The sequence below is a fragment of the Dromiciops gliroides genome, chromosome 4 (assembly GCF_019393635.1).
Source record: "Dromiciops gliroides isolate mDroGli1 chromosome 4, mDroGli1.pri, whole genome shotgun sequence".
In the NCBI taxonomy this organism is placed as follows: Eukaryota; Metazoa; Chordata; class Mammalia; order Microbiotheria; family Microbiotheriidae; genus Dromiciops; species Dromiciops gliroides.
The window spans coordinates 152,371,008-152,390,630 of record NC_057864.1 but is presented as its reverse complement, the minus strand read 5'-3'; the positions used below and the strand labels follow the sequence as shown (position 1 = coordinate 152,390,630).

The window sequence follows — 19,623 nt, the reverse complement described above, 5'->3', positions numbered from 1 at the left end:
ACACTGTCAAATGAACTGGTATTGATATTTTTGTTTATATGTGTCCCTCTCTTCATTTTGGAAATCTTTAGGGTATGGGTCTAGAAGTAGTATGGTTGGGTCAAAGGTTATACACAATTTAATGACCCCCCCCCGTGGGGTGGGGCAATGAGGGTTAAGTAACTTGCTGGGGTCACACAGCTAGTAAGTGTCTAGTGTCTGAGGCAGAATTTGAACTCAGGTCCTCCTGAATCCAGGGCTGGTGCTTTATCCACTGCATCCCCTAGCTGCCCCCCAGTTTAATGACTTTTTGAATATAGTTTCTAGCTGCATTCTAAAATGACTAGACCAATTAATACCTCTACCAGCCAGTGTATTAATATGCATGCTTTCCCACATCCCCTCCAACAATAGCCATACTTGCCAATCTTGAGTGTTAGGTGCAGCCTCTGAGTTATTTTAACTTGGATTTCTCTTAAAAAGTATTTTGGATATTTTTTCATATGATTGTTGAAAACTTGGATTACTTCCCTTACCTCTTCATATATTTTGATCATTTATCTGAACAAAATAATTTTTAAAATATTTTTTTCTTTATTTTTGCAGTAATGCTTCAGGTAAGTCTTTGCATTTTCTTATTGTCTTGACATTATAGTGTGATTTTTACATAAATAGTTAAGTCCTTAAGAATTGTGTTTCTTTTTTTGTTTGTTTTTGGCAGAGCAATGAGGGTTAGTGACTTGCCCAGGGTCACACAGCTAGTAAGTGTCAAGTGTATGAGGCTGGATTTGAACTCGGGTCCTCCTGAATCCAGGGCCCGTGCTTTATCCACTGTGCCACCTAGCTGCCCTCTAAATTTATTCCTATCACCTCAGACACATGCATCTCCTCTTCCCAACCCCCTTTTCTAAATAGTGCAGTGCCTGCTTCTTAATGCATTCTGTGCTTTTTTTCTTATCTGATTGTTAACATCAACCTCCACCCTGGTTGTATTGTTTTTAATCACACCTTGTTTACTTTCTTAATTACGTATACTGGTTAATTTACTATTTTGAGAACAGTATTAATAATCATTAAAATGAATGAATTAGGAACTCATTTCCCCCTCCCATTTTTCTTAATATACAAAAGCAGCTTTTAGCAGCTGCCTTTCTTATTAAGTACCTAAATTTTCTTTTCCTGATCTGATAGGTAACAGTTTGATTTCAGCTCTGTGTCTTTTAACATACAGACTACTTCAGACTAGGTCTTGATGGCTGTTTTCATGTATAATACATCCAGAAACCAGTCATCTAAACTGATGGAGCATCGGTAGAATGTTTTTGGAAAAGATTGCACAGTTGTAATAGATTTATATTTCTAAATGTTTTCTTATACATTGTTCAGAGTAACTAAATATCAAACCCTCATAATACTTTAGAAATTTTAATCAGGTACTCTTTGTAGGTAAGACAAGTCAATAAGCATTTATTAAATATTTACTATATACCAGGATGAGGCAGGTAGGTGGATAGAGCACCAAACCTGGAGTCAGGAAGACCTGACTTCAAATTTGCCTCAGACACTTAGGAGCTGTATGACTCTGGGCAAGTCACTTAACCCTGTTGGCCTCAGTTTCCTCATCTGTAAAATGAGCTGGAGAAGGAAATGGCAAACCACTCTAGTCTCTTTGCCAAGAAAACCCCAAAAGGGATCATGAAGTCAGACACAACTGAACAACAAGAAATGATACCAGGATTTGTGCTAAGTTATAGAGGTACAAATACAAGCAAGAAGAAAGACAGTCTCTGCCCTCAGTGAGTTTATATTCTAATCAGGGAAGATAGAACATAAAAGGGAGCAGTTGCAAAGGGGGATAAAGAGTGGTGATGGAGTTGAAGTCTGAATAGTTAGAAACACAACTTCTATGTACTATGACTGTACCCTTCTATTGGAGGTGTGCCATAGTACATTTGAGGAAGAAAAATTTGTCAGCTCTCCAGGTAGTTTTAGAAATATTATTCTGTAACATGATTAATATGAAGGTGATGGATCCCATGGCCTATGATGTTTGCATTCTGATTAACAGTCATGTACCCCTCACAAATTCCTGGTCTTAAGAGGATTAGCTTTGTCTTTTAAAGAAAAACTGTTGTTTTTGTATATTCTGTTAAACATTGACTTTTTCTTTAGACTTGTGAGTCAAGTTTTTGAACTTTGGAACCATTAGGACGACACATACGCTAGTTTGAGATCACCTTGTTCAATTTGACAGATGAGGAAGGTGAGAACCAGAGAGGTCAATTTGCCGATATTCATTTAGTGAGTTTGTTTTTTAAGAATCAAGCCAAGGGGGCAGCTAGGTAGAGCAGTGGATAGAGCATTGGCCCTGGAGTCAGGAGTACCTGAGTTCAAATCTGGCCTCAGACACTTAACACTTATTAGCTGTGTGACTGTGAGCAAGTCACTTAACCCCAATTGCCTCACTAAAAAAAAAAAAAAAAGAATCAAGCCAAGATTAACATACCAGGCCTAACTTTCTAATTTTCTCATTGTGCAAGAAAAGAAAAGAAAAACAACAGGCATGGCTGTTGTGAAGAGTAAGATTGTTACACCAGCTAAACAATTATTATTTTACATTTAATTTTTTATCAATTATATGTGAATTAAAATTTTTAACATTTGCTTTTTAAAAGTTTTGAGTAGGGGCAGCTAGATGGCACAGTGGATAGAGCACCAGCCCTGGATTCAGGAGTACCTGAGTTCAAATCCAGCCTCAGACACTTACCACTTACTAGCTGTGTGACCCTGGGCAAATCGCTTAACCCCAATTGCCTCACTAAAAAAAAAAAAAAGTTTTGAGTTCCATGTCCTCTCCTCCCATTGTCTTCTCCCTTCTTGAGAAGGTGAACAATTTGATATAGATTATGCACATGCAGTCATACAAACCATTTCTATTTTAGCTGTATTATAAAGGAAAATGCAGACCAAAAAAGCCCCCCAAGAATAATAAAGTTTTAGGGGGCAGCTAGGTGGCGCAGTGGATAGAGCACCAGCCCTGGAGTCAGGAGGACCTGAGTTCAAATCCGGCCTCAGACACTTAACACTTACTAGCTGTGTGATCCTGGGCAAGTCACTTAACCCCAATTGCCTCACTAAAAAACAAAAAAAACCACACTATTCTTCTTCTGGATTCAACTATTCTTCTTCTGGATTCATAGGCCATCAGTTCTTTCTCTGGAGTGGATGGCATTTTTCATCATAAGTCCTTTGGAATTGTTTTGGATCATTGTATCGATCAGAATAGCTAAGTTGTTTACAGTTGATCATCTTTCTATTGCTGTGTACAATGTTCTTCTAGTTCTGCTCACTTCACTTTGCATCAGTTCATAAAAGTCTTCCCAGGTTTTTCTAAAACCATCCTGCTTGTCTTTTCTTATAGCACAATAGCCTTCCACAATCATATCACAATTTGTTCAGCCATTCCCCAATTTATGGGAATTCCCTCAGTTTCCAATTCTTTGCCACCACAATAAGAGCTGCTATAAATATTTTTGTACATATGGGTCCTTTTCCTTTGATCTTTTTGGGGCACAGATCTAGTAGTGGTATTGCTGGATCAAAGGGTATCCACAATTTTATAGCCCTTTGGGCATAGTTCCAAATTGCTTTCCAGAACGAAGATCACTAGAAGTGTAATAGTGTCCCTACTTTTCCCTATCCCCTCCAACATTTGTCATTTTCTGTCATATTAGGCAATCTTATTTTCTTTTCTTTAAAACTGCCTGTTCATATCCTTTGATCACTGGAGAATGCCCCATATTCTTATACATTCAGCAAAACAATTATTGCAAAATTTTTTTAAGTTTATTTTTTTAGATAACTATATCTTTCAAACCACAAAAATAGATTGGCTAACTTAAAAGCTTTCCCCTTTTATGATACATAACTTTCAAGAGATCTGTTTCTTGTGGATCAGTCTAGATCTGGGCTTCTTAATTTTTTTCAGTGTCATAGACTCTTTTAGCATCCTGATGAAACTTATGAACCCCTTCTCAGAATAATGTTTTCATATTATTGAAGGAAATGATAAATTTTTGTTAGAGGTTAGTGAAAGGAAAGATGTAATTTTTTTCCTGTCCAAATTCATGGATCCCTTGAAATCTATCCATGGACCCCAGGTTAAGCATTCCTAGATAATCTTGCAGACTCAAAAAATATTTTAGAATAGTAAATGCAGTTTGCAAGGAAGCAGGGGTTTTTCACCTTTGTGTACTTTGCACATCTTGTTACTGATGTGTTTGATGTTCATTTTGGGGAGTTGGTTTATTATAATTTTTTTCCTATTTCCTACATTGTCCCTGTGAGGTAAGTCCAACCCTATGAAGTACAAAGGGTGTTAGTGCCTTTGCCAGGGAGTAAGTTACTCTGGGTGATGGAATATGGGATCAGAACTCAGATTTCTTGAGTGCTTCCCTTGTTGCTTGATCCACTGAGTCATACTGGTTCCTATTTTGATCCCAGATTGCAAAAGACCCAGAAAAAGAAACTGTTTATGGTTGGCTAGAAGTCAAAAACATCTGATCTCTCATAGGAGAGCTAAGTATGAAAACTGATAAGACGAGTTTCAAGGCCTTTTCAGATTTTTATCATTATGATTTGGAATGTAGAGCACAACTCTTTTTTCTCCAAGTAATCCAAGATGTTTTACACATTTTAAATTGCCTAACAGGTATCAAACCTCATACCATATATCTCCCACACAGGTAGGTAAAGTGGAATTATTAAATCTTTTCCTTCACTGAGGACTATTACTAATAAAAAATAACACATAGATAATGCCCAGGGATTGGAATGGTTGTTCATTTAGCTTGTCAAGCAAAGAGGATGGTCACTTATTAGCATCCTTTTTCTCTTTGATGCTTGATATGAAAAAGCACTGAAAAGGGGAAGAGAAGATAGATTAAAAAATAAATAACATATGGTAACCTGATGCTGGATAGCTACCAGTATGAGTATGTCACATGAATCACAGAGTTTGGGAGGTGGAAGCAACTTCAGCCCATTTTTAACTGTGAGCCTGGGCAAGTAAGGTAATCTCTTGGAGCCTCAGTTAATTCATCTGTAAAATGGGTAACAACTCCCTCACGGTTGTTGTGAGGACCAAATGAGATAATGTCTTTAAAGTTTAAAGTCTTGTAAACCTTAAAGCACTGTATGAACATACCTTGGACAAGTACCTGCTTATCAAAAGCTAATACTTTGCATGACAGACTCAGGATTCCAAATTATCCTGAAATGCTAGAATAATAAACCCAAACCCATAAGATGACATTTACATAATGGTAAGATAAGGAACCTGTTTTGACAACTTCATGAGTGAACTTAGTTCACTCCGAAATAAGCTAATGTACTGTTAGTCTAAGTTAATATGTATATTGTGTCCAGATCCAGGGAGCTAATACTCCAGTTGTCCTCTACAGTAGTCAGGTTATATGTGAAGTAGTGGTTATCCCACATCTGAAGTAGTGTGCCCATTTCGGCACCACACTTTGAGGGGCGTTGATAGATTCTGCTACTTACTACCTTAGAAGCAAGTCACTTAACCTCTTTGGGCCCTTGTTACCTCATCTGTAATATGAGGGGGCTATATTTGATGACCTCAAAACTCCCTTCTAGCCCTAAATCTACAATCCTGTGAAGCTAGAGGAACAACATCCAAAATCTAAAAAGTAAAGCAGCAGCTGTTGTAGATGAAGTGAGGAAAGTTGACTTTCAACACTCCAGGAGCATCTCTTCATCTTGAGATAGACAGCTGGATTCCATGTGGTTTTTGAAATGTTTAAAGGAAATGAGAATACTGAAGACTTAAGTGTTATATGATGCTTGTCTTGAGACATTTGAAGAGCTGTCATAAGCAACAGAAAGTAAACTTTTTTTTTTGCTTCAAAGGGGAGAACTTAGATCAATGGGTGAAAGTTACTAGGACACAAATTTTGATGGAATAAGGATAGGCTCTCCAGTAGCTTATAGTAATAAATCCTTTATCATTGTAAGTTTTCAAGCAAGCTGTTTAAACTCTGTTTTGAATGGTTTAGATCAGAGGTATCAAACAGGTAAGCCACTATTACCAGAACCAGATTAAAATGTAATTGGGAAATATTTTAAAAATAAATAAAAATAAGAGGGCGGAGCCAAGATGGCGGAGAGGAAGCAGCAAGCTGCCTGAGCTCTCCTTCTGTTCCCTCAAAACGAACATTAAATCAAGCCTCTGGACGGATTCTGAAACTACAGAACCTGCAAAGAGACAGAGAGACACAGTCCTCCAACCAGAGATAATTTAGAAGACTTCAGGAAAAGGTTGGTCTGACTCGGGCAAGAGGGAGGCCCAGCGCAGGGCAGCAACCCAGCCCCGAGGGGGTCAGGGCAAGTCAGCAGGAGCTGCGGGCCACAGCCGAACAACTGAGGCTCCCAGAACCTGGTTCAAAAATCTGGTGGCCAAGAAAGACAGTGGAAAAACCTACCTGCACCGGCCGAGAGGGCCACGAACGGCGGGATCAGACGCCTGGGTCTGACGCCTGGCTGGCCGAGCACAATCAGACAGGAAGTGCAGGGCGGGGCATCTCCACACACCATAAAGGCCTCAGAGTAAAAGTCCGGTCACACAGCACCTATACACCTGCACAAGAAGCCCAAAACAGGGACCCTGGTGCCCCCAGAGCAGACCTCAACTTAAAGAATAAATAAATAAGCTGCAATAATGAGTAAGAAGCAAAAAAGAGCCCTCTCCATTGAGAACTTCTGTATCAATAGGGAAGAAGCCAACACAAACTCAGATGAGGACAATAGCCTCAAATTGTCTACGTCTGAAGCCTCACAAGGGAAAGTGAATTGGTTGCAAGAACAAAAAGCCTTCCTGGAAGAGCTCAAAAAGGATTTTAAAAATCAGTTGCAAGAGGTAGAAGAAAAAATGGGGAGAGAAATGAAAGCAAAACAAACTATGAAAAAAGAATCAGCAGCTTGGAAAAGGAAGCTGAAGAAAACAAAGCCTTAAAAAATTCATTTGGCCAAATGGAAAAAAAGCTGCATAATCTCACTGAAGAAAACAATACCTTAAAAAATTCACTTAGCCAAATGGAAAAAAAGGTGCATAATCTCACTGAAGAAAACAATGCCTTAAAAATTAAAGTGGGACAGTTGGAAAATAAGGAATCCATGAGACACCAAGAATCAGTCAAGCAGAATTTAAAAAAATGAAAAAATAGAAGAAAATGTGAAATACCTCATTGGAAAGACAACTGATCTGGAAAACAGATCGAGGAGAGACAATTTGAGAATCATTGGACTGCCTGAAAGCCATGACCAGAAAAAGAATCTAGACACCATATTCCAGGAAATTATTAAGGAGAACTGCCCTGATATCATAGAATCAGAGGATAAAATCATCATTGGAAGAATCCACCGATCACCTCCTGAAAGAGACCCCAAAAGGAAAACTCCAAGGAATATTGTAGCCAAATTCCAGAATTATCAGGTGAAGGAGAAAATACTCCAAGCAGCCAGAAAGAAGCAATTTAAATATCATGGAGCCACAGTCAGGATTGCTCAGGACCTGGCAGCTTCAACATTAAAGGACCGCAAGGCTTGGAATATGATATTCCGGAAGGCAAAGGAGCTTGGATTGCAGCCGAGAATCTATTACCCAGCAAAAATGTGCATTTTCTTTCAGGGGAAAAGATGGACATTTAATGACATTGGGGACTTTCAATCTTTCCTGGTTAAAAGACCAGAACTGAATAGAAAATTTGATCTCAACATACAAGACTCAAGAGAAGTTTAAAAAAGTAAACAGGGGGAAAAAAAAGTTACCCTATTAGGTTAAACTGTTTATATCCCTATACAGGAAGATAATACTCATAACTCTTAAGAACTGTAAATGTATTTGGGCATAGAGAAGGACTTTATATAGAGGATATAAATATAAATTGTCTTTGATGTGATGATACAAAAGAATTAAGGGGATAAAAAGGGAGTCTATGGGGAGGAGAAGAAAGGGGAGGTGGAATGGGATGAATTATATCACATGAAGAGGTGGAAAAAAACCTATTACAATAGAGGGAAAGAAAGGAGGGGGGAACATGGTTTCAACCCTATTCTCATTAGATTTGACTCAAAGAGGGAATAACATATACGTTCATTGGGATAAAGAAACTTAACTCATTCTTTAGGGAAACAAAAAGGGGAAGGGAAAGGGGGGGACTGATAGAAGGGAGGACAAAAGCAAGGGAGAAAAGGGTAAAGAAAAGAGAAGGGGGTGATAAAAAGGGAGGGCAGATCGGGGGAGGCAGGGGTAAGAAGTAAAACGTCGGTGAGGAGGAATAGGGTGAAAGAAGGGGGGAAAAGTACAAAGGGGGTAAATAGAATGGAGGGGAATAGACAGTCAGTAATAATAACTGTGAATGTGAATGGGATGAACTCTGCTATAAAACAGAAGCGAATTGCAGAGTGGATTAAAAACCAGAACCCTACAATATGCTGTTTACAAGAAACACATTTGAAGCAGAGAGATAAACACAGAGTAAAGGTAAAAGGCTGGAGCAGAATATATTATGTCTCAGCTAAAGTAAAAAAGGCAGGGGTAGCAATCCTTATCTCAGACAAAGTGCAGGCAAAAATAGATCTCATTAAAAGAGATAAGGAAGGAAATTACATCTTACTTAAAGGTACTATAGATAATGAAGTAATATCAATATTGAATATGTATGCGCCAAGTGGTATAGCATCCAAGTTCTTAGAGGAGAAGTTAAATGAGTTACAAGAGGAATTAGATAGTAATACTATACTAGTGGGGGATCTGAATCTCCCCCTCTCAGAATTAGATAAATCTAGCCAAAAAATAAATAAGAAAGAAGTGAAAGAGGTGAATAGATTACTAGAAAAGTTAGACATGTTAGATGTCTGGAGAAAATTGAATGGGGATAGAAAGGAATATACCTTTTTCTCAGCAGTACATGGCACATTTTCAAAAATTGACCATGTATTAGGGCACAAAAACATCCTAGTCAAATGTAGAAAGGCAGAAATAGTAAATGCATCCTTCTCAGATCATGATGCAATAAAAATTACATGTAAGAAAGAGCCAGGGAAAAGTAGAATGAAAATCAATTGGAAACTAAATAATTTCATTCTAAAGAATGAATGGGCCAAACAAGAAATCATAGAAACAATCAATAACTTTATCCAAGAGAATGACAATAATGAGACAACATACCAAAATCTATGGGATGCAGCCAAAGCAGTGCTTAGGGGAAAATTTATAGCTCTAAATGCTTACATGAATAAGAAAGAGAAAGAGGAGATTAATGAATTGGGCATTCAACTTAAAAAGCTAGAAAAAGAACAAATTAGAAATCCCCAATTAGACACTAAATTAGAGATCCTGAAAATTAAAGGAGAAATTAATAAGATTGAAAGCAAAAAAAACTATAGAATTAATCAATAAAACTAAGAGCTGGTTTTATGAAAAAACCAATAAAATAGATAAAATATTGGTTAATTTGATTAAAAAAAAGAAAGAAGAAAACCAAATTACCAGTATCAAAAATGAAAAGGGTGATGTTACCACCAATGAAGTGGAAATTAAAGCAATAATTAGGAAATCTTTTGCCCAACTGTAGGCCAATAAATTTGACAATCTAAATGAAATGGATGAATATTTACAAAGATACAAACTGCCCAGGTTAACTGAAGAGGAAATAAAATCCTTAAATAAACCCATATTAGAAAAAGAAATTGAACAAGCTATTAATGAACTCCCTAAGAAAAAATCCCCAGGGCCAGATGGGTTTACGGGTGAATTTTACCAAACATTTAAAGAACAATTAATTCCAATATTATACAAATTGTTTGGAAAAATAGGTGAAGAAGGAGTTCTACCAAATTCGTTTTATGACACAAATATGGTGGTGATACCAAAACCAGGCAAAGCAAAAACAGGGAAAGAAAATTATAGACCAATTTCCCTAATGAATATTGATGCTAAAATCTTAAATAAGATATTAGCAAGGAGATTACAGCAAGTGATCACCAGGATAATACACTATGACCAGGTGGGATTTATACCAGGAATGCAGGGCTGGTTCAACATTAGAAAAACTATTAACATAATCAACCACATCAATAAGAAAACCAACCAAAATCATATGATTATCTCAATAGATGCAGAGAAAGCTTTTGACAAAGTACAGCACCCATTCCTAATAAAAACACTAGAGAGTTTAGGAATAGGGGGAGCTTTCCTTAGAATAATAAACAGTATCTACCTAAAGCCATCAGCAAGTATTATATGCAATGGAGATAAATTAGAGGCCTTCCCAATAAGATCAGGGGTGAAACAGGGATGTCCATTATCACCCCTATTATTTAATATTGTTCTAGAAGTGTTAGCTTTAGCAATCAGAGAAGAGAAAGGAATTAAAGGAATTAGAATAGGCAAGGAGGAAGCAAAACTATCACTCTTTGCAGATGATATGATGGTATACTTAAGGAATCCTCGAGAATCAAGTCAAAAATTACTTGAAACAATGAACAACTTTAGCAAAGTAGCAGGATATAAAATAAATCCACATAAATCATCAGCATTTCTATACATGACCAACAAAGTCCAGCAGCAAGAGATAGAAAGAGAAATTCCATTTAAAGTAACGGTAGATAATATAAAATACTTGGGAGTCTACTTGCCAAGACAAACCCAGGAACTCTATGAACACAACTACCAAACACTCTTCACACAAATCAAATCAGATCTAAATAATTGGAAAGATATCAATTGCTCATGGATAGGCAGAGCTAATATAGTAAAAATGACAATACTGCCTAAATTAATTTACTTATTCAGTGCCATACCAATCAGACTACCTAAAAATTATTTTATACAGCTAGAAAAAATAATAACAAAATTCATCTGGAAAAACAAAAAATCAAGAATATCCAGGGAAATAATGAAAAAAAATTCACAGGAAGGTGGGTTAGCGGTACCAAACCTGGAGCTTTACTATAAAGCGGCAGTCATCAAAACTATCTGGTACTGGCTAAAAAATAGAGTGGTAGATCAATGGAATAGGCTAGGTTCAGGAAATGCAGTAGTAAATGACACTAGTAATGTAGTGTTTGATAAACCCAAAGACTCCAGCTTCTGGGATAGGAACTCAGTATTTGACAAAAACTGCTGGGAAAACTGGAAGATAGTATGGCAGAAATTAGGCATAGACTAACATCTTATACCTTATACTAAAATAAGGTCAAAATGGATACATGATTTAGACATAAGAGGTGATACCATAGGTAAATTAGGAGAGAAAGGAATAGTGTACCTATCAGATCTTTGGAAAGGAAAACAGTTTTTGACGAAACAAGAGATAGAGTATATTATAAAATGCAAAATGGATGATTTTGATTATATTAAATTAAAAAAATTTTGTATAAACAGAAGCAATACATCCAAAATTGGAAGGGAGGCAGAAAGCTGGGAAACAATTTTTGAGGCCAGTGCTTCTGATAAAGGCCTCATCTCTAAAATATATAGGGAATTAAATCAAATTTATAAGAATCCAAGTCATTCCCCAATTGAGAAATGGTCAAAGGATATGAACAGGCAGTTTTCTGATGAAGAAACCAAAGCTATCTATTCCCATATGAAAAAATGCTCTAAATCTCTAATGATTAGAGAGATACAAATTAAAACAACTCTGAGGTACCACCTGACACCTATCAGATTGGCTAAAATGACAAAAAAGGAAGATAATAAATGTTGGAGAGGCTGTGGAAAATTGGAACACTAATGCATTGTTGGTGGAGCTGTGAGCTGATCCAACCATTCTGGAGAGCAATTTGGAATTATGCCCAAAGGGCGATAAAGCTGTGCATACCCTTTGACCCAACAATCCCACTTTTAGGTCTTTTGCCCAAAGAAATCATGGAAGGGGGAAAGGGACCCACATGTACAAAAATATTTATAGCTGCTCTTTACGTGGTAGCAAGGAATTGGAAGTTGAGGGGGTGCCCATCAATTGGGGAATGGCTGGACAAGTTGTGGTATATGAATACAATGGAATACTATTGTGCTGTAAGAAATGATGAGCAGGAAGAGTTCAGAGAAACCTGGAGGGTCTTACGTGAACTGATGATGAGTGAGATGAGCAGAACCAGAAGAACATTGTACACAGTATCATCAACATTGAGTGTTGACCTACTGTGATGGACTATATTATTCTCATCAATGCAATGGTACAGAAGAGTTCCAGGGAACTCATGATAGAAGAGGATCTCCAAATCCAAGAAAAAAAAAGAAAGAAAGAACTGTGGAGTATAGATGCTGATTGAACCATATTATTTCTTTTGTTTTGGGTGCTGTTGTTTTTTTTTTCTATTTTGAGGTTTTGCATCACTGCTCTGATTCTTTCTCTTGTAACAGGATTAATGCAGAAATAGGATTAATGTTATTATGTGTATATATATGTGTGTGTATATATATATCTATATGTATATGTATAGAGATATATAGATATAACCTATATCATATTACCTGCTGTCTAGGGGAGGGGAGGGAGGGAGAAAAATCTGAAATTGTAAAGCATGTATAAACAAAAGTTGAGAACTATCTTTACATGTAACAGAAAAAATAAAATACCTCATACATTAAAAAAATAAATAAAAATAAAACCTAAAAATGGAAGAAGTGGAAACTTCAAAAATTAAAATAAATAAATAAAAATAAACCAAAACATAGATAAATATTACATTTCAAAACTGTCAGCATCCAGTTTGCAGGGATCTTTATGTATAGAGTTGTCCCCCATTCCCTTTTGTTTCTATTTCAGTTTGATATCACTGGTTTAGAGGAAATCCCACTGTTTAGTGGGAGGTTGAAGTAAATGATCTCTTAAAGTCCCAGATAGGGGCAGCTAGGTGGCACAGTGGATAAAGCACCAGCCCTGGATTCAGGACCTGAGTTCAACTGGCTTCAGACACTTGACACTTAATAGCTGTGTGACCCTGGGCAAGTCACTTAGCCCTCAATACCCTGCAAAAAAAAAAAAAAGTCCCAGATAGCTATGAGTCTTTGATCTATTCTTAGTTGTTCTTATCACTTCAAACTCATATATTTTAAATCAAACTAATTTTCTTTGGAAAAAAATATCTTCCTTCTGAATTCCTATTTTCTACTAATGGGATACCAATTCTAGTCATTCAGACACACAAAAACACATGATCTTTTTATCCTTGGCTCTTCATTCTCATTTCCTTACCTTCTTTCCCTACTCCTTTAACCCCTTTTGCTGGTCAGGAGTAAAATCCTATTGATTTTTCATTTTCATATTTTCCCACTTTACTAAGCCCTGTTATGGATTCTTTATTGTAGTCCACAGGTGACCTTAGCTTCTCAAAGGATATGCCAGCAGGATATAAACTAGGGTGGGTTTTCTCATGTTGGAAAGGCTTCAGGTATGTTCCCAAAACAGACTGAATCTACATTTTGAGGATTGACCTAACTAATCCTTAGCCTCAGAAAAGCTTGTTGCAGTAAGCTAGTCACACAGTGACAAGTTATTTGGCCATTGCAACCTATATACAAAGAGGAAACGTTTAAGTAGTGATTTGCATTTTTTGAAACGAGTACTCACATCTAAGGAGCTCTTATAAACACTGTGTGCCCGGCACATAGTAGGTGCTTCGTAAATGTTTCTCTTATTGATTGATTGATCCCAGATCCATTGAAGTAAGTTTCCTTTTTTATTCTTGCTGCTATCGCTTTAGTTCAAGTCCTTATAAGTCTTTTGCTTGTATTGCTTCTTAATTAGTCTTCCTACCTAATTGGTCTTTTCATATTCCCCTCCATCTCACACACACATACACGCTGCTACCCAATTAGCCTCCCTGAAACATTGCTTTGATTCTGTCACTTCCCTGCTTAAAAACCTTAAATGTCTCCTCATTTGAGAAAAAATAAAAAACCCAACCCCTGACATCTGAGTACTTCCGCACTCTGGTTCTAGCTGTTGTGTATTTTGAACCCTCCTTATCTCCCTGACAGGAGCCTTTGCCTACAGGGTCCATAAAAGCCTTGTACTCTCCATGCTGTCATGCATACTAATCTCTCTGCCAAAAATGACCTTTTCCTTCCTTTCTGCCTATCTGAGTCCTACCCATCCTTCAAGATTCAGTTAAGATCTTTCTTCCTTTATGAAGTCTTCCCTGACCACCCTAGCCTACAAGGATCTCTCTCTTCTCTGAACTCTTAAATTGTTAAATAAGACATACATGACTGAAAAGTTATCTTCCTCAGACAAAATGTCAGGTCTTTGACTACCTAGGCCAAGTCTTATACTGCTTTGTATCCTTACAATACGTACCTAACTCAGTGCCTAGCTCACAGGAATTGCTTGACAAACATTGGCTGGTTGATTCATATAATTAAATTTAAAATTAAATTTCATTAGTCCCTCAGGTAACTTTTTCTCATAATCTTGAATTTTCCTCTTGTGGCTTATTTTTCTGTTGTTCTCTCATTTTTACCTCTTGAATGTACTTATCTGTGCAGGTGGAATATGCTGTCTCGATAATGAGATAAAAGATGTCACCATAGTGTCTGTACTTATATAATTCTAACTGCTGATTATACTGAGTTATATGTGAGACAATTCTGAATTTTTTTATAATTCTAAGTCAGACTTCAATACTCGATTAAATGCCGTGAAATTCAGTAGGAGGGAAATAACCAGAAATATTTCTGTTTTGCAGAGACCTCTTTTTTGAACTTCCATGATTCTTCGGACTGTGAGCCAAAAGGATCCCCACCCTGTGATTCCTTGCTTTCCCTTAATGCTGAAAAGATTCTGGTATGTCTTTATTGTCCACACTTTCTGTTTCCTGTGGCCCAATTAAAGGGTGAAATTCTAGCTACTCTAAGTTAATTGTATGGTCAGAATTTAGTTCTAATTGTATGGATAGAATCTATGTGTATCATAAGCACATGAGTTGATCCTCCTAGTAGTTATATGACTTTTACTGAGAACATTCATGATTCTTAGGGAGGATGTTATAATTTAGAGGGAAAGTGTAACCTAATTTTTCCAGCCCTGGTTTACTAAGATCTCTTGACTACATAGACTCGGCTGTGCAAGAGGATTCCCTCTTCTACTCCAAGGTTCAACAGTAGTGGAATTTTCATGAGGTTCAACTCATACATTGGCATGTATCCCACATCCTATGCAGGGAAAAGGTACTGAAACGACTTTTCAGATAATTATATATACAGAATGTTCTTATTCACAATTCAGATTTCCAGCTGGACAAAATTAAACCTATATGGATTTGATGTGATTCTTTTAAGATTCTTCTAAATGTGCTTAATATGTTGGACAGTCATTCTCTTGACTTTTACATAAGGTTATGTCTCAGTGCCAGTATCAATGAAAATAATTGGACTTGATAAACTAGAAAATGATCGATTATCCTAATCCATTTTATAGTATTCATATATTAACTATGAACACTAACTTGTTTCAGTTGAATCAAGATAATAATCTTTGGGAGAGAGGATCAATCTCATTTATTTCCATCATTCATTTTCTATAAGTTAAAAGTTTGATCGTTCTACTAATGATTATTGTAGTTCACATTTATGTATTGGGTTAAAATTTACAAAGTCCTTAGTGCTTCCCCTCCCCCCAAATAATATGAGTATAAATTTTTAATCTCCATTTTACACATGAGGAAAAATTAGACTTGAAGAGGATAAGTTACTTGCCTGGAGTCATACAAGCTATAAGTGCCACAACTGCTATTCAGACTGAGGTTACCTCTCCCAAGTCCACTGTTCTTCAATTATCATGCAGTACTTCAGCATGCTAGGTGAACAGTAATAATGCTAAGTGAACAGTAATAAGTTCATATATAGTTTAAAATCAGGGGCATTTTTGTGCATACTTAATATTGAAGCTGTAATAGTAAATGTTCTTGTTTGCCATATTTTTCTTTCCTCCCTCCTTCTTTCCTTCAATTCCTTCCTTCCTTCCTCCCTTCCCTTCCTTCCCTTCCTCTCCTTTCCTCTCCTTGTCTTTCCTTCCTTTCTTCCCTTTCTCCTTTCCTCCCTCCCTTCCCTTCCCTTCCCTTCTCTCCTCTCCTTTCCTTCCTTCCTTCCTTCCCTTCCTTTCCTTCTTTCCCTTCCTTTCCTCTTTCCTTCCTTCCCTTTTCTTCTAATTTATTTCATACTCCCACCATATCACCACGATGATGACTTCTTTATTCAAACCGAAACTGTTGGGGTTCTGGAAAGGTATGTGTCTTTGGGGAGCAGTGGAGATGGTGTCCTAGCCTGAGATATTGGGGGGATTAGGAGGAGACATGTCACTGGATAGTCCTGATAAGGCTCTTGAAGTTGCTGACCACCTGAAGCTATAGTTGATAGGCCATGGGGTAGCCCTTGAAGCCATACTGCTTAGGCACATGTTTGGCAGGCCACTTGTATTCAGGCTGCACCACGAAGAGCATGTGGGAAAAGTCAGTGCCAAAGTAAGCACCATCCGTGTGGCAGTGCCTGGGCAACCTGTGTGCATAAATATCCAGACACTTGGGGCAGTAAAGCTTTACCATGGCCTCACTGGCCACATCTAACAGTCCAGTGGGCAACATGGGATGGTTTTCACAGTCTACACGGGGACAGTCTTCCTGCTGGTATTCTTCCATCATCTAGGTAATGCCATACTTTATGAGCACGTAGCAGGCAGAGATGAGTCCATTCAGTATTTTGCCTACCTGCTCAATTAGGTCAGTCTTGTTGGAGTTGTCTTTGAACCCCTCAACAGTTTCCAAATCAAGGATCATATCTAGTGGCTTCCTATAGTGGGGCTCCTGTGTGTTGAGCTTGTGAGATTTAATTTGTCCTGGACAGTCTTCATCCACCTCACAGAAGAATTCATTGTCATGAAGCCCACGGAGCCATGAAATCCGTGATCTATGTGTCAGTGAGGTGGGACTGAGGAAGGAGAGGGAGAAGTTGTTCTCAGAAGTGGCAGTGGTAGTTGCCTTTGCCATCATTTTCAAAGTCCCTTAGGAATACTTCCTTAACCAGATTTTCTATGATGTCCCTGTGGCGAGTAAAACTATATGTGGTCGCCCTGTTTCTGTCCCAAGTGTAGGGAAAATTAGCTGGGGTTTATCATGTATTTGTTACTTAGAAATTAGAGGCTACTGCACTGGTTTGGGGGCATTAAGCATTTATTAAAGTATATTAAATATTAGTAAAGAGAGCACACATGGCTCTAAAAGGTAGGAAAGCCTAGCTAGAAAATAGAACCGAGAAAATGGGGAACCCTAGAGGGCTGTGTCTGCTCTCACCCATTTCCATCGCATTGTCTGTGCAAGCTTGCTGCAGGCAGGAGTAGAGCCCACCCATACAAAGTTTTCAAAGCTGATTGGCTAGCATCACTCAAATCTATTGGTTCACTGGATTTCAGGGTGGTTTGGTGCAGTCTTGCTGAGGTCAGAGCTCAGAGAACAGATCCTATGGCAGGAACAAGGCTTTCAGGTAGGTGTGGTTTTGAGTGAGGTAACTTCCTGACTCTGGGCCAACCTTAAGAAAGGTCAGGCCCGGCTCTCTCAGCGGGGCCCCCTGGGAGTCCCCAAGCCCCTATTATTAATAATTTTATCACATTCCCCCAATGAGATTATGATGATTTGAACTGGGGATTATTGGAGTTCAAAGGAAACAAACTCAATATAGCTCTTCCAAAGTTAGGCCATGTTAGTAGATGAATGGCAGTCAGAACCTGAATGATGGACGTGGCTTAATTTAAAATGAGGAATCCAAAGTGATTTTGTGGTAATAAAGACGTTCCTTGTAGCCTATAAGCATCCTAATGCTGTAAGATATACTTAAAACTTGTGGAAGGGACATTAGAGATTGCTTCATTTTACACAAGAGGAAACTAATTCAGAGAGGTAGTGACTTAACCAAGATTACACAAGTAGTAAGAAATAGCTGGGATTTGAGCCTAGGCTCTCTCTCTCTTTTTAAAAAATGGTTATTGATATTTCTTTTTTTTTTAAAAATTACAATTGCCCTCATCATGTTTCCTTGCCTTTCCCTCCTAGAAGGCTGTTCCATATAACAAATAGTATTTCTTAAAGTTAAAAAAGAAACAAGTAGAGAAGAAAAAATCAGCATAATTGATCAGTCTGAAAATATGTGCAATGAATAACACTTGTTGACTTCCCACCTCCGCAAAGGGTTGGGATGGGGGTGTCTTCTCATGTCTTCTTTTTTTTTTTAATCATACTTTTTTATAATTTTGTTAACATTCACTTTTTTGTGTGATTCTTTCATTTACATTGATATAGTCACTGTGTATTTCTTTTTCTTGGCTCTGTTTACTTTAGTCTTCATTAAATCAACTAGATCTTCCTGTTCTTTTCTGTAATCACCACATTCATCATTTCTCACAGTATTACATCCATGTATCACAGTTTGTTTAGCCATTCCCCAACACTGGAGCCCAAGTTCTCTCCAAATCCATTGCTGTTTCCATTATACTACAATTGTGTTGTCATTTGCCACTGTGATCTCTGTGTAGGTTTTGAGTAATGCAATGTAGTTTGTTATATGATGGGGGTACAAACCAAGATAGAAACTTGTCTGATAGCCAGCCATACCTGTAAGACAACTCAGTTCTTTAAAATATATGGTAAATCAGTTCATGTGTTCTCTTAAATTGTCAGTTAATATCAGTTGGCTCAATAAGAAGGCAACACTGTTGAAACATTTAAGTGCTTTATATATTGATTAATAGGGCTATGTATATTTGTGGCATGTTTCCATCATTTCTTTTTTTTTTACATCTTTACAAACATTTATTTTATTTTCCATTTACATGTAAGGGTAGTTTTCAACATTCATTTTCATAAAATTTAGAGTTCCAAATTTTTCTCCCTCCCTCCCTTTCCTCCCCCCTCCACAAGATCGCAATCAGGTTATATATGTAAAATCCACAAGTGTTCTTTTTATCAGTTCTTCCTATAGCAGTGCATAGTATGTTTCCTCATTAGTTCCTTGGGATTGTCCTGGATCATTGCACTGCTGAGAGTAGCTAAGTCATTCACAATTACTCATTGAACAATACTGCTGTCATTACGCACAATGTCCTCTCAGCTCTGCTCACTTCACCATACATCGATGTTCATTAGTCTTTCCAGGTTTTTCTGGGATCATCGTGTTTGTCATTTCCTGTAGCACAAGTCCATTCCACTACAGTCATATAACAGCTTTTTCCATCATTCCTCAATTGATGGACATTCCCTTGATTCTCAGTTCTTAGCCTCCACCAAGAGTTGCTCTAAATATTTTTTGTACAATTTTCCCCCTTTTCTCTTTTTCATGATTACTATTGTTAACTGTTTCCCTTCCATCCTATTCCCTTCCCCATGATATTTATTCTATTATCCATCTTCTTTCATCCTCTCACTCTTCAAAAGAGATTTGTTTCTGTTTGTCCCCTCCCCCACTCTGCCCTTCCTTCTTTTGCCCCTCTCTCTTTATCCCCTTCCTCTCCTATTTTCCTGCAGGGTTATAGAGATTACTCTACCCAATTGAGTGTGTACATCTGTCCC

General features: G+C 37.5%; 1 protein-coding gene and 1 pseudogene across 2 annotated transcripts in view; one reads left to right on the top strand and one right to left on the bottom strand.

Annotated features, from left to right (window-relative positions):
* The window catches only part of TTC13 (tetratricopeptide repeat domain 13), a 91,175-nt gene that overhangs the window by 9,545 nt on the left and 62,007 nt on the right, over positions 1-19,623 (top strand). For both annotated transcript variants that reach the window (XM_043964525.1, XM_043964524.1), the window contains exon 2: positions 14,758-14,855. In XM_043964525.1, coding sequence (XP_043820460.1) covers positions 14,758-14,855 — 98 coding nt within the window. The remainder of the gene's footprint in view (positions 1-14,757; positions 14,856-19,623) is intronic.
* On the bottom strand, positions 16,366-17,052 carry LOC122753420 (annotated as a pseudogene).